Below are 13,832 nucleotides of genomic sequence, written 5' to 3'. Positions count from 1 at the left end.
TGAAGGAGTGATAGAAAACGATCAGGCAAAGATCCTCTGGGACTATGGATCCTAGAAACGGCGCACATAGTAAGAAGAGTGATGGACTCCTAAGGAGGCAGGATGCAACCCGGAACCCCACACTATAAATGCCACCCAGTCGAATTGGAGGACTGTGATAAAGCAAAAAAAAAAAATAATAATAATAATAATAAAATAAAAAATAATAATAATACCCTTTACTTCTGCTCAGGGCCATCCATATACGGAGTAATTTCTTGGCCTTGAGATCAACAGATTCCGGGGATAAGGGTAACCGCCTGATTCTAATTTTATAGACATTATTCTTACCTACTTTTTCATTTAAATGACAATGCTTGAGTGCAAGTTTGAACTGTGCCCTTGCCTGTCTCATCAGCAATACAAAGTGTCTTTCCCTCTAACTACCATTTTGCCTCCACGGTGAAAACATGGGAATCTTGTATATATATCTTAAACCAGGTCATTCTAGCCAGGTGTGTTAGAGGGTCACAGTCACGGAATCTAAAATCATCTCTGCCTGAAATAATACACTCTAATAGAATTCTGCATGTCACTTCTGCATATTGGGTTGTTGCAAAGTACTATAACATCATCAGGTTGATGAGTGACTACTACAACTTGGTTTCTGAGGTCGTCCTAAAGGACCTGACTTTCTGGTGGTTCTTCAAGTCTCACTTAACAACAGAAGTTGTTCAGTTAGGGGTTCATGGTTGGAAGGAATGATCCGTTTTCTATAGACCTTAATCCTAAGTATCAGAGGGATCTTCTTATCACCCCTAGAACCTTACTCCAAGCTGTCTTAATTCTCTGCCACAGCTCCATCTCGCATCCACTCACTATATTTTGACATTCCTTTGTTAATTATGGTCGTAGGCCACATTACTGACAAAGGTCATCATGTCCCAAGTGGTTGTCAAGGGGTACTAAGTTACTAACTTCATTTAACGGGTGGTCATTGAATTGTTAGAAAAAAAAAAAAAAAAAAAAAAAAAAAAAAAAAAAAAAAAAGTGACAAATTTTGAAAACATATCATTAAACTTTCATGAAGTTTATTCCTCCACTAAAATGGCACCAGTTTTAAGCAAACCCACATACAATCCTGAGACTGTGTATATTACAAGAGCACTATTATCCCCAATCTAATTATAAGAATTGGATGGCCACACAGAATGCCAAAATTAATAACTTCAGAACGAGCCCATTCAGGAATCTATGAGCCAGTTCTAAGGGACAGCTCCTTCTTTGAAACACAACATAAGGATTTGTGCTGATGTTTCAAGTTCCAACATAACGTTGTATTCAACTGCAGATATGAACACCTATCCCAGCCAAGATACCCCGTCTTAGTAATAAGAACGCCAAAGAGTTAAGAGATATTGGACAGCAAGATACTAAGACAAACAAAGAAAGCAAAATGATTTAAAGATACACCATGGCAGAACACTGCAGTTGCATTATGAAGTCACAGAGAGGTGGAACAGCAATATGAGAGATAGCTGAGAAATATTGAAGAGCTGAAACAATAATGAGAAGTGAGTGTATACACAATAGTTTTGGGTTTGAACCAAGAAGTAGGGATTCCTCAAATTCAAGAGACTTACAGCTATCAGATGGCATCCACAGAATATAAACACTCCATGTTGACTTTGTCAAGATATTCTGACTGAAAAGGATTCCCGTCCTTAACATTCATAATATTCCCCCTTTTATAAAGAAACATCCGTAGGTTCCAAAGAATATATGTGGCGAATTTGGTACATTAGTCAGCTGTCACGATTTCATGTACTCAAATTTTTGGGTGAAGATACTAATCAGTTTCAACCTTCCAATTTTAAGCTATTTGTTTGTTTGTAAGGTGTTTTACGTTGCATGGAACCAGTGGTTATTCAGCAATGGGACCAACGGCTTTACATGACTTCCGAACCACGTTGAGAGTGAACTTCTATCACCAGAAATACACATCTCTCACTCCTCAATGGAATGGCAGAGAATTGAACCCACGACCACCGAGGTGGGACGAAAACACCATACCAACCACGTACTTTAAGCTGTTTGAAATTAAATTAATGGTACAGTAGTACTACTTTCATTTAAAGATCACTGTGGTGGGGGTCAGAAAAAATTACAGTAGTGAAAAGCAAAATCCAAAATGTTACAGTATAAAGGATAATTTTACACAGACTGGGAACACAGGAATTCTTCTTGAGAGTAAGTCAATTATGAGGGAAAAGTTATTCAGTCAATATTTTTTTATTCCCTACAAATATATGAGTAAATAGAATTGAAAGGGTAATTTACAAGCATATCTGATATGGCATCTTTATTTCGTATCAAAATCTTTAATTAATCCAATACAATCATATGAAATACTTCATACATTTACTAAAAAAAAATTGTTTTCAACCCTGGAACAGTACAATTTTTGTGGAAAATTACTTACCAACAAAGATAAAACAATGATAACACAGGGTTAACAGACCTGTTGTCATTACAGTATTTAGCTTTGAGCTTAGGTTACAAATCATGTGCTACAAAGATACATTTAAAGAGAAATCATCTCAAAGAGTCAGCATCAACACTTGTCTTGGCACGAACATTCCATATGTGACAATGCAACAACACGCAAGCAAAATTTAGCTTATATATAGTATATATATAGAGTGTATATATAGAGTATATATGTTATAACAGCATAGGTTGTTCTACATTTAATAGACGATTTACACAAGGTACATACATACATACATTCATGAGCATTCATATAGAGAAGAGTATTGGAGAAACAAATCCAAAGTTATGTGTACTATGTACCAACATATATTTTAATACAAATCTGTACGGAAAGCTTTTGGGAATCTGTTCGATTCCCATTTTCAATTGAAAAGGGGGAATCGAACAGATTCCGGAAAGCTTTCCATACAGATTTATATTTAAATGTATGTAGGTACATAGTATGCATAACTGTGGATTAGTTTCTCCAGTTCAAGACTCATACTACCATGAGTATTCTTTTAATTAAGACGATTACTGTTAGCACCGTTGGGTACTCCTGAATAATATGGATTACGATTATCTGAACAGAAAACTGAAAGATGTCAAAATAAACTTTAGTAAGAGAGCTAAAACACAGGAACCAATTGTTTGTTGTTAACAAGTTATCAGGATAAGATAATAAATACATAGTAGCTATAATAAATACAAGTCAAAGGAATTTCTAACAAACAGGGAAATAAACATTGGTCATACATAACATATAGTCCGTTAGGTTCAAAGCAGAAATAACGTCGCTAATAATCCTAACCACTGTAAAATATCGTTACACCTTTTATAATACAGGATCTGATACAAAGAATTGTAGTGTCATTTTGTATTTAATTTTATTAGAGGTAAACCTTAAAAATTCTATAGTTTTAATTGAAAAAAGGAACTTTGGAGAACTGAAATATGTATAGTAAATTTAAAATTGTGAACATTATGTCAATTGCAACTGAAAAATCTGGGTAATTTTCTCCTCTAAATATATATGTATCGCTTTCCTCATTCATACACATAGACAATAACATATATGAGATTACATAACATCAAGTTTCAAACACTGGATTTAAGAAAACAATCAAAGCAGAAGACACTACAAAAGAATAGACTTTAAGCACACGTTAAAAACATGATGAGTAAACAGTCAGAATATTTTTACTGAAATATTTACAACTAATGTAAATATAATTAAAGAAGGAGAATACATAAAAAATACAAATCCAACAGCCAAAGCAAAGGTCACTATAAACGAAGAGACTTAAAGCATAGTTTAACAACATGATGGGTAACCAGAGTGTTTTTATTGTAATATGTAATAAATATGACTAATGAATAAATAATAAACAAATTGAACAGCCAAAACATAGAATAGGCAACAAACACAAATCCAACTTACATCATAATCCTATGAACTGGATACACGACTATACAGGAGTGAGGGGGGAGATCTGTCACTCTGTTAGAAAACGACCTCTAATATAAGTAACGTGTGGTTTCCTCTAGAAATGGTTTCTTACCCACACTTATATTTTTCATCCACAGCATTTCTCTGGAAATCATTCCGATGATAATTAAAACCTCATAGTACATGCGGTAGGGGTGTAAGAATACTACCACCGTACGTCCTGTGTGTCGTAAAAGGCAACTAAAAGGACAGCTGCTGCCTTACAGTATTACTTTTTAGTAAAAGGCTAGGCCCACCGCCAATAACTGTAGAAACTGCTGCCTTGCAGTCATACTTTTTAGTAAAAGGCTGGGCCCACTGCCAATAACTGTGGTTCATGACAGCAAGGGCATGTGGTCATAATGATGCCTTTAATAGGAGGCAGTGGAGAAGGCGCATCAGGCAAACGACCCCTTAATGTAGGGATAATAGTGGGAAGGAAGAATAGTACAGAAGATTCTTAAAACACAAAAAAATAGTACATCGGGCATTACACAAAACTTTTCTGAAGTATAACACCCCACATCCTTCATTACTATTATTATCATGAATTACTTTATGAGACTACCAATCCAAATATACGTACTTTTAGCTCAAATATACATGATAAATTTTGTAAGCCTAAATCCAGAAAATGGGCAGTATGACAATGTATACATAGTAACATAAATTATTACAATAAAAATGCTGATATGGTAACAAAACAGAATACAATGGAGTACACATGGATAAAAATACATTAAATAATATTCACAAAAAAGTTTGCAGTTAATACACAAAAGAAACAATTGATCATTTTGAAAAATATAGAAAAACTACAAGTAAATATGAGATTCAGACTCTAGAATCATAAAGTTCATTTTCCCAAGTTTTCAAAAGAAAAGTCAATTACATAATGTTCTAAACTTAACATAAGCCCATGACAGTTTTGAAACTTCCTGTAAAGTTCTAGAAGTTCCAGAATTTCAACTTTATTGAAGCATAGAAATGGTATGCATACATACTGTCATGCCACTATATTATATAATGGAACTTTATACAATTCATAATGTTAAAAGTGCTTAGTCATTAACACTTTTGCTAATACTACTGCTGTAAGCTGTAATTAACCATCTCCTCCTTAATGTTGTTCAGCACAAACAATGTAATAGTAGCTCCCACAAATGACCAAAGCTACATGTAGCCAGTACTATAGGAGTTTTTATGGTTATCTTCATAGTATCAATTGACCCTAAACGTAAGATTACGAATTAAAAATAAAACTATTACATAATGAATTAAGTAGATTGATAACCTCAAAATCCTAAATGATGACAGCAATTGAAAAATAATTCCCTGTTACCTTCTCCAGCAAATTATATTTTGCCTATTCTAACACAAAACATCAAAAAGGAAAACCACCTATCTTGCAGTACTTTCCTAAATCACGACCCTAATTACTTACACACGAACAACACAAATTGAAGGACATATAAGCTGCTTTAAAGCTACCATCCCGTAACCGATGCTTGTAAAGTTTTTCATTTTCTTCCTAGGATCATGACACCAAAAGTAAAATTACAAAAAAACTCAGATCCAAAATAAAAATAAAACTACTTAATAAAACAAAATGTTAACTGATAATCTTACAATATTGAATGAAGTCAGCAATCGAAAAACAAATTACAAATCTGTTACCTTCTCAGGTAAACTATATTTTGCCTACTCTGGTACAAAGCATCGAAAAGGCAAATCGCCTACTTTGTTCTACTTTTCTAACCCACATATGACTCTAATTACTTACACACAACATAAATTTAAGGGCACATAAGCTGCTCAAATCTTAAAGCTACGATAGATACAGCAATACCTTGAAAATCCTATTTCTACATTTATTACTTTTAAAAATGCATCATATCATACTTTTGAACATTTCTCCCATATCATATTAATACCTTATCAAAATACTCTTATAAAGCTTCCATAAAATTCCAATGAAGCTATCTCCCATATAACCCAACAAAGTTAAGCTCTCATTAAATACCTAGCACATCTAATCAAGCAAAGCATGATGAAAAGAAACAATATGTTTAGATAACATTTAACAAGAACTACATTACATTTCATAACTTATCACAGCCTATGGCCAGAAGGACTAGAAACAGAGTATAGTTATAGCAGCTACATATATGTTACATTTAAAATCTACTACAGTATATAACTAACAAGTATCAAACCTGGTCTTTGTCCCTTCAACATTGTAACATAATCCATAAGAAAAAATATATGTGAATGGATAGGCATGGCACCTGGGAGTCAAGAGAAGAGCATGGGGTAACGAAATCATCTTTCAACACTTGATGAGAACAGACGGCATCACCATTCTGGTACACCCAAACCCCATGGGAGGAAAAAGGTGAATGGTAAAAAATATATATATATAAATTGTCTTGTCTTTCACCACAATATTTTGAAGGGACAGTACCAGAAGGATAGAAATTTCCAGTCTTTAGAGTTAGGTTTGCTACCCCAGTGCTCTATTGCTTGACTCGCAAGTAGAGCTGGTACCCCTTTACTTTTGGCTCAGCTGGTGGGTGACAGGCTTGGATAGAACCATGGACCTCACAAATAAGACCCAAACATTCTACAGGTAAGCTATAGCATGTACACAAACACATGCACATACACAATCACACATACACCATTAAGATTTTCCCATAAAAGGATGGGGCTCCAGTTGGAAAACAATATTCGGTAGTAGTCACTGTGATGTTCATATTCCAACTGCTGAACCATGGATAAATCCCTGTGCAAGAAACTTCCGCAAATTAACTGCTTCATACCCCACACACCATGCCAAACTCACATGCATTCACTGCACTATTAACTTTGTAGATCCTGCCTCCTTCCTAACACTTCTAAGAATCCTTTCCACAAAGCCAAACCTCCTCAAAACACTGACACATATTCCCACCAGCAATAACCACTTTACCACCTTTACCATGTACTATTTGCACACTTCTTGGCTTTTCCGTTCTTCATACACACCATATTAAAAAAAAACATTCTACCTTCTTATTTTCATTCACTATCAACAACCACATTTTATTTGAGGAAAAAGAGCATAATATTACCAATTCAGCTCACCATATGCCATTAAAAAGCCTAAGTTAGACCTCCACCACACAATGCCCCCTGGAGGAGGGTCACTACAAGACCTTAAAAAGGACGCAAGCCAAAATCTGAGTTTATAAAACTACTGTTTCCCAGAAAAAAATAATTAAAACATTCTATGGAAAAAGAAAAAAATAAGATGAGTTTTGAAAAAGAAGAGTTACCTCAATGCCCCATCATCTTTTTAGAGAGAGCACACATGACCAGAATAGTGTCCGACAACGTAAATTTTCCATACAATCTTATGAGTTGAAAAATGTAAGCATAATTAACTTCCCTCCTTTCCAAGGTTACAGTTCCTTGGTAAGTTCTGAATCAAGAGGTCTTCTGGGCCAAAATGTCATTTCTTGAAGCTTTGTGCTTGCTGCTTGGAGCTTTTGCAGTTTGGCCAATGTTGGCTTCAGGTTGAGAGAGATCCATTCTTTCACAGTATGCTCATCAAACGTATTACTCAATGCCTTTTCTGCATCTACCACTAACTGAGTGAAATCGAAAAGTAGCATAGAGAGATCCTGAAGACCTTGTTCTACATGCTGGGGGCTAGCAAAGTTGTGGTCAATATTGTAATCAGTGACCCATCCAGTTACATGTGGATTATGCATCATACTGTCAATGTCTTTCTTGAGAATGTAAAGTTTTTGGGACATCTCATATACATCACTTCCAGGGAAGTCACATTTATTAGCATACTCTAAATACTTTAGATCTAAATTAAGGAATGAGTTACACTTAAGCAGACTACCAACTTTTCCAAGAGCAGCATGGTCAGCTTTCCTCTCATTGATATACATCAGATTCACAGCAAGTGAAGGAATAGCCTGTGGTAAGAGTTCACATAAGACAGCAAAGTGATCAAACCTCTGCCACCCAGTCAGTGTAATTCCTCTGAAAGGGGATAGTGCTCTTATACATATCAAAAACCTCCATCCATTCTTTGTGGTTCGTTAGACGTTCATTTATATCGGTTATATAGCTTTCGGGAGAAGCTGCACCTTTAAAAGCACTTGCTAACCATATACCATTAAATGCTATTGAATACTTTTCCCATATGTCAGACCTTAAGTCAACCATAATTCCCTTGCTGTACTTCCATACCATTATTTCGACTAAGTTACCGATGCCAGCATCCTGAATGGCACGCAAAGGAACTTTGCGGAATTCATCATCCCACATGATAGGCTGTATATCATAAGTGTCCTTGACGTACCTTGCTACTTTTTTAATATGATGCAAAAACAAGTCACTCTTTCCATACCTTTGATGGATCAAGTACTGCTGACATCGAGGGCATTCTCCTAAGTTATAAACTTCGTCTGATCCAATGTGCAACCAGTTGATCCCAGGATGCATTTCTAATATCTGATCAATCATCATCATTATCAGGGGCATGGTCTTATTATGAGTGGGACAGATAACCTGAGGATAGTTTGGAACCTCCCGCACTTCTGCAAATTCTTTCAACTTCAATACATGTTCCATGTGACCAAACGTCTGGACTAAAGGTATGACTTCTAAATTACTTTTACGAGCTATTTCCATTATATCAGCAATATCTCCTTTAGCATATGCATTTTGAGCTGACAAAAATTCAAGCTTGCCCCAATATGGAAACATGTCCTCATACTCCATCAGTAAACCTGTAGCCCCTAAAGAACTAAGGAGTGGGAAGAGCTTTTTGAGGTATTCAATTTTAGGAGGTGCACCTTTCAAATCGAGGTGAACAATTTTGTGCTTGAGCTGGTTTTCCATCACAGCATTATTTCGAAGAGCCAAGTCTTGGCCTTCCATGTCACGAACCCTACCAAGGCCATCTAAAAGACTTGGAGTTTTATGCAAAATAACACCCAGCGGATCATGATCCATTTTGCGCTTCAACTGTTTGTGCACCGTCATCTTCTGAATGTTAGCCAAGATCCTGCTTTCATACTCCTTCTGCTTTCTTACATGATCTGGGCTTTGAGTCATGAGTTCATCATCATCTGAATGAGCTTTCCTAGTCTTGACAACATCACTTATAGGCTCTGGTACTATATGTTTAGGTTCTTCATATGGAGCTGACAAGTATAACACAAATATTACAACAACAGAAAATAGGAAAAAAAACAGTAACCTAGTGCTCCTTCTTGGAATCATTATTGCTGTAAAAAATTTCTCCCAGGCAAAAAAATAACCAATAGCTGTCTTGCAGTGTTAAAGATCCTTCAGTAAATTTTTGTCATTCATTTTTCACAGGTATTCTACACAGCTTTGTTGTCATTAGCAGTGCTAGGTTGAATAGCAGTCAGCATTAACATCTACCCAAGTACTGAAGTTTTCACTGCACCTGAAAAAATAACAACTTATTAGAAATAGAAAATTCAAAATGTTTCATTTTTTTCTCAATATACAAAGCCGTTTAATTTTTTCTAGATATACAAACCTAAAGGCCCGTCCACACTTACAAACACTGTTTGAGAACAAAGTTTGCCAGTGTGCAAACAGTCTGGAAATTGTTTTTGTAGATGGAATTCTGTTTTAAAAGGATATATTTCACAGTCATATACATTCATATATATAAATACAAACTATACATTTATACATACATACTTATACATATGTATGTACATAAATAAAGGTATAAGCCACGAAGGAAAAATAAACAACGGCGTTTCTGCAAGATCTTTCGACTTCAACGTCCTTTACTTATTTTTCCTTCGTGGCTTATGCCTTTATTTATGGATTTATCACGTTCCAAACTTTTGTGATTCAGTTATATATGTATGTACATATACAAATACACACCAATATGTGCATATACATTTCTGCTACATATTCATATTTACTTATGTACTTACATGTATATATTTACATATGTAATGTGTATATGTATAATACGTAGTGTTTATCCCTCCTCGACTGCATTAAAACTGCCATGTAAAATACAGAGGCTACTGCACCAAGAGGCATCCTGGCAACACTGAGGTCTGGACAAGAAACACTGTGATAACTGCTTTTAAACTGTTTACATACAGTTTTTAAGAAACTGTTTCCAACCAGTTTGCAAACAATGTTTCCTAGTGTGGACAGGACTTGAAGCACTGTACTATATGGATGTACCTTCAGTGAAAGCTGTTGCAGTTACTGATGCTGGGTAACCAGCAACAACAGAGAGAGGGGGGGATAGAGACTCAATCACCCACCCAAATGTCAGCATCACTTACTTTTGGCAACAAGGATAATTAGATGGAATTATGAGATTTTAGTTATAGTATATACATTTTTGGCAACAGAGACAAAGTGGAATTATGAGATTTCAGATTTCAGGGTTGCACATCTAGGAAAAATGCAAATTCAGTATCTTGACTTTGCAATTACTTCCTATAAGAATACAAACCTGTCTTCTATTTGAAGACTCACTCTTTTAGTGAAATGGACAGTCTGAAGAACATGAATGGTGTCGGTTTTTCTACCCGAAAATGACAGTTTCCAGGTTAAATATGTGAGCACTAAAGGTGAAAATTTTTGCCTGTGTCTTTCTGATTTTCCTCGCTCATACTGATTTGTTTTTGTCACTGGATTTAAGATTAAAATAAAAGAACCTGTTACGACTTCCTCCTAAAGGGAGTTCGTACCACAGTGATGTCTTCTAAGACTGGGACAAGAGCAAGCTATTACCCATAGCCAAGTGATCCTGAAAAGCAATAAGCGACCAATCCCCCTTTAATCCAGGAGATGGCCACGCAGTTTTCAGCAACTATCGAAGTTTTGGCACAGCAAAAACAGGAGAGGTGGATATGGAAGAAGGGTCAATAGAAGAACAGCATTACAGTAAACTGTCCAACATTCCATCCTCAAAGAACTCAGGTCAGTTACCATTTGGCCATACAAAATCCTCCTCAGACCAAGCATAGGAAACAGGCAGGCACAGTCACAAGAGCTGAAGCTACATTTGAGCAGATGATCACTGTTGAAGGCTGGTGGAGAAGTTAGCTGCTACCCTAGGAATACATATGCCAGTAGCAGCTTTTTTAACTTCCTCTTCCATTGGCCAGGCAACCAAGATGGACACTAGCAGCTCACAAGAGAAAAAAAAGAAAAAAAGAGAGGAGGTATCAACGTTTAAAGGTGACCTAAAGTGCCCACATACCCTTCCATGTACTGAACAGTGGTGATCGCCCTGAACATATGCACTAACCACACTTGCTCACAGATGAAGGATCACACACCATAATGTGCATGTACAATAAACAAATGCATCATGACAAGACAAAGCACAGTCATCAACAAAAAGTCAGACGCAGGAGAAATCTATTAAACAATAACAGACGTCAAGCAACAGCAAAGACATCTGTACAGCAGTGGACCCTGACACTCAAGGGAATGGGTAGGTGCCCAACTCACTTACCATTAGTTAACTACCTTGTTACCAAAACTTCAACCATCAGACCAGCATTTGGTAAGGGTATATCCATATAAAAGATAACATCTGTATTCTCATACGAAAAAATGTGCAAAATCTAAATCAGTCCAGTACAAATTAAGTACTATTACCATGAATTTCAAAACAAAAATATTTACATACTCAAGCAACCTGACGAACAAGTGTCTGAAGTCTAAATAATGTCACTAGAAATAAATTATCAACATGAATTTCAAAACCAAAAAATGACTCCATATTATACTGTAATTCAACCTGCAGCCCTAAACTGAGGCAAATTTAAACATCATAAGACCTAACCATTTATAATTCTTTCTATAAACTTGAGTCTCATATTAAAATTTACAATATTATTAATGTTCAGTAGTAAGCAAACAAGTGTTCAGTTTTCTTGCATGAGGACTGCAAAGTTTTACATTTACGTATTGGATGTTTAGTGAATGACCTCTCCACCATTTGAAACATAGACATACCAGGAGCTCGGGCAAAATAATCAAAGGATGGAGAAGTGTGGTGATAACTAATTTTACATGTCTAACCCCTTAGGGGAAAAGCAGATGCAGGCTTTACAGGACTAGTACCCATTAAGGATATAGATGTAGGGATCAAGTAACAATAATTTTGTAGGTTCAGATCTGAGATGAGGACCTTCATTCTCTTGAATCCTTTGTACCTTCTTGAGTGGAGTCAGTCGAAATGGAACCCTCCCAGGAAGCATCTTCTTTTGACCTCTGGTTGAACAAGTTAATTTTGAAGTCGCTGGTTGCTAACCTGTTGACTAACTTTGTTTCCTTGGAAAGTAACCCCTCATTTCAGAACAGCTTGGTTCTGGGTACCAAATTACTATTTCTGAAGGGCAAGGTAGGGGTATGGGTGGAGGAGCTACATACCTACAACAAGGACTCTCTGGTCCATTGTGCAGTCTCCTTCTAACTTATACAGTAGCAAATGAAGCATCATTGGTCAGTCTCGGCAATTTTCCCTCACAGCTCGTGCCTTAGAGTAGAGAGATTAGAGAGCATTTTACATTGTGGCAGAATGACAGAAACCTTCTTGCTGGAGTTCAATGAAACCCCTCACCTTTGGAGATATTTCTGTTCAGATTCACTTAAGGAAGAGTGTGGTATACATCTTAGCAGCATGTAGGCTATGTTTCAAGTATGCAACTGGCTCTCTTGGTTTAGACACTCAAAGAAATTCCACTGTGGTCCACCATCCACTCTCCTTCATCATCATGTTCAGAGGAATTATCAGGCTCTGCAAGCCCTTCAGTTACATGCTTGGAAGTTATCCAGCAGCTCTTGCAAGAGAGAGGCTTCTCTTGTAGGACTGCACAAGGAATGTCACAGTACCTCCAAAATCCTTGTCTACTATGGATAATCAGGTGATTAATATGTAAAAAGAAAATCATTTTGATTGCAGAAACTATTTTGATAACAGTTGATCTTTTCATTGTAAATAGAAAATAATTTTCCTTTAAAAAACTGTATTTTCATACTTTTTATCTTTTCCTTGTACAAAGAAAATTTGTTTGGTTGCAGAAACTGTATTTTTCATTGGGTTTCTTTTCAGCAACTGTGTTGTGTAAGTGCCACAGTTAAACAGTTCCTGGTAGTAAATGTTAATTCACCAATCTTCTATGAGCAGCACTGTTCATTGGTTGTGAGTGGTTAATTAGATTTAGGTAATTTTTTCGGATGAACCAGTATTCACTATTTTTCTGTCCCATTATTTGATGCAGAATTGAATCATGTTTAGGTTTTTGCTATCACCTTGCTAGCAAAATTAGAACTGCTGAGCACCGCAGTTCCACATACTGTTTCAATTCATTTGGATCCCACCCTTGTATCCTATCATTTGGAGGACCACAACAGAACAATGAAGTTTTTGGGTGAAGGGAAACACAAACCAAGTGAAATATATGATCACATTAAAGTAGATTTATGGATTATTTGCAAACTAATATCATACATGAAGGTAGGGACCTGGTATCCTACTATCCGTTCAGGGACTGCGAGTCTCTGTTTTTCTCAAGTGTCTTTCAAACTAATTATTTGATGGAAAATGATATTGTTATGATACAATAAAGTTTTATACATACTTACCTGGCAGATATATACATAGCTAAGACTCCGTCGTCCCCGACAGAAATTCAAATTTCACGCCACTCGCTACAGGTAGGTCAGGTGATCTACCGGCCTGCCCTGGGTGGCAGGACTAGGAACCATTCCCGTTTTCTATCATATTTTCTCTCTTCCACCT

General features: G+C 36.2%; 1 protein-coding gene across 1 annotated transcript in view; it reads right to left on the bottom strand.

Annotated features, from left to right (window-relative positions):
- Positions 1-2,328: 2,328 nt before the first annotated feature.
- Positions 2,329-13,832, bottom strand: part of LOC135210314 (hexosaminidase D-like) — a 42,042-nt gene continuing 30,538 nt past the window's right edge. The window contains 2 exon segments of the mRNA XM_064243196.1: positions 2,329-8,046; positions 8,048-9,476. Of these exon segments, the coding sequence (XP_064099266.1) occupies positions 7,444-8,046; positions 8,048-9,286 (1,842 nt within the window). The 5' untranslated portion in view covers positions 9,287-9,476 and the 3' untranslated portion in view covers positions 2,329-7,443.

Source organism: Macrobrachium nipponense, chromosome 39 (genome assembly GCF_015104395.2).
Source record: "Macrobrachium nipponense isolate FS-2020 chromosome 39, ASM1510439v2, whole genome shotgun sequence".
Lineage (NCBI taxonomy): Eukaryota > Metazoa > Arthropoda > Malacostraca > Decapoda > Palaemonidae > Macrobrachium > Macrobrachium nipponense.
The sequence above is the reverse complement of the archived record's forward strand: the minus strand, read 5'-3'. Positions and strand labels throughout refer to the sequence as shown.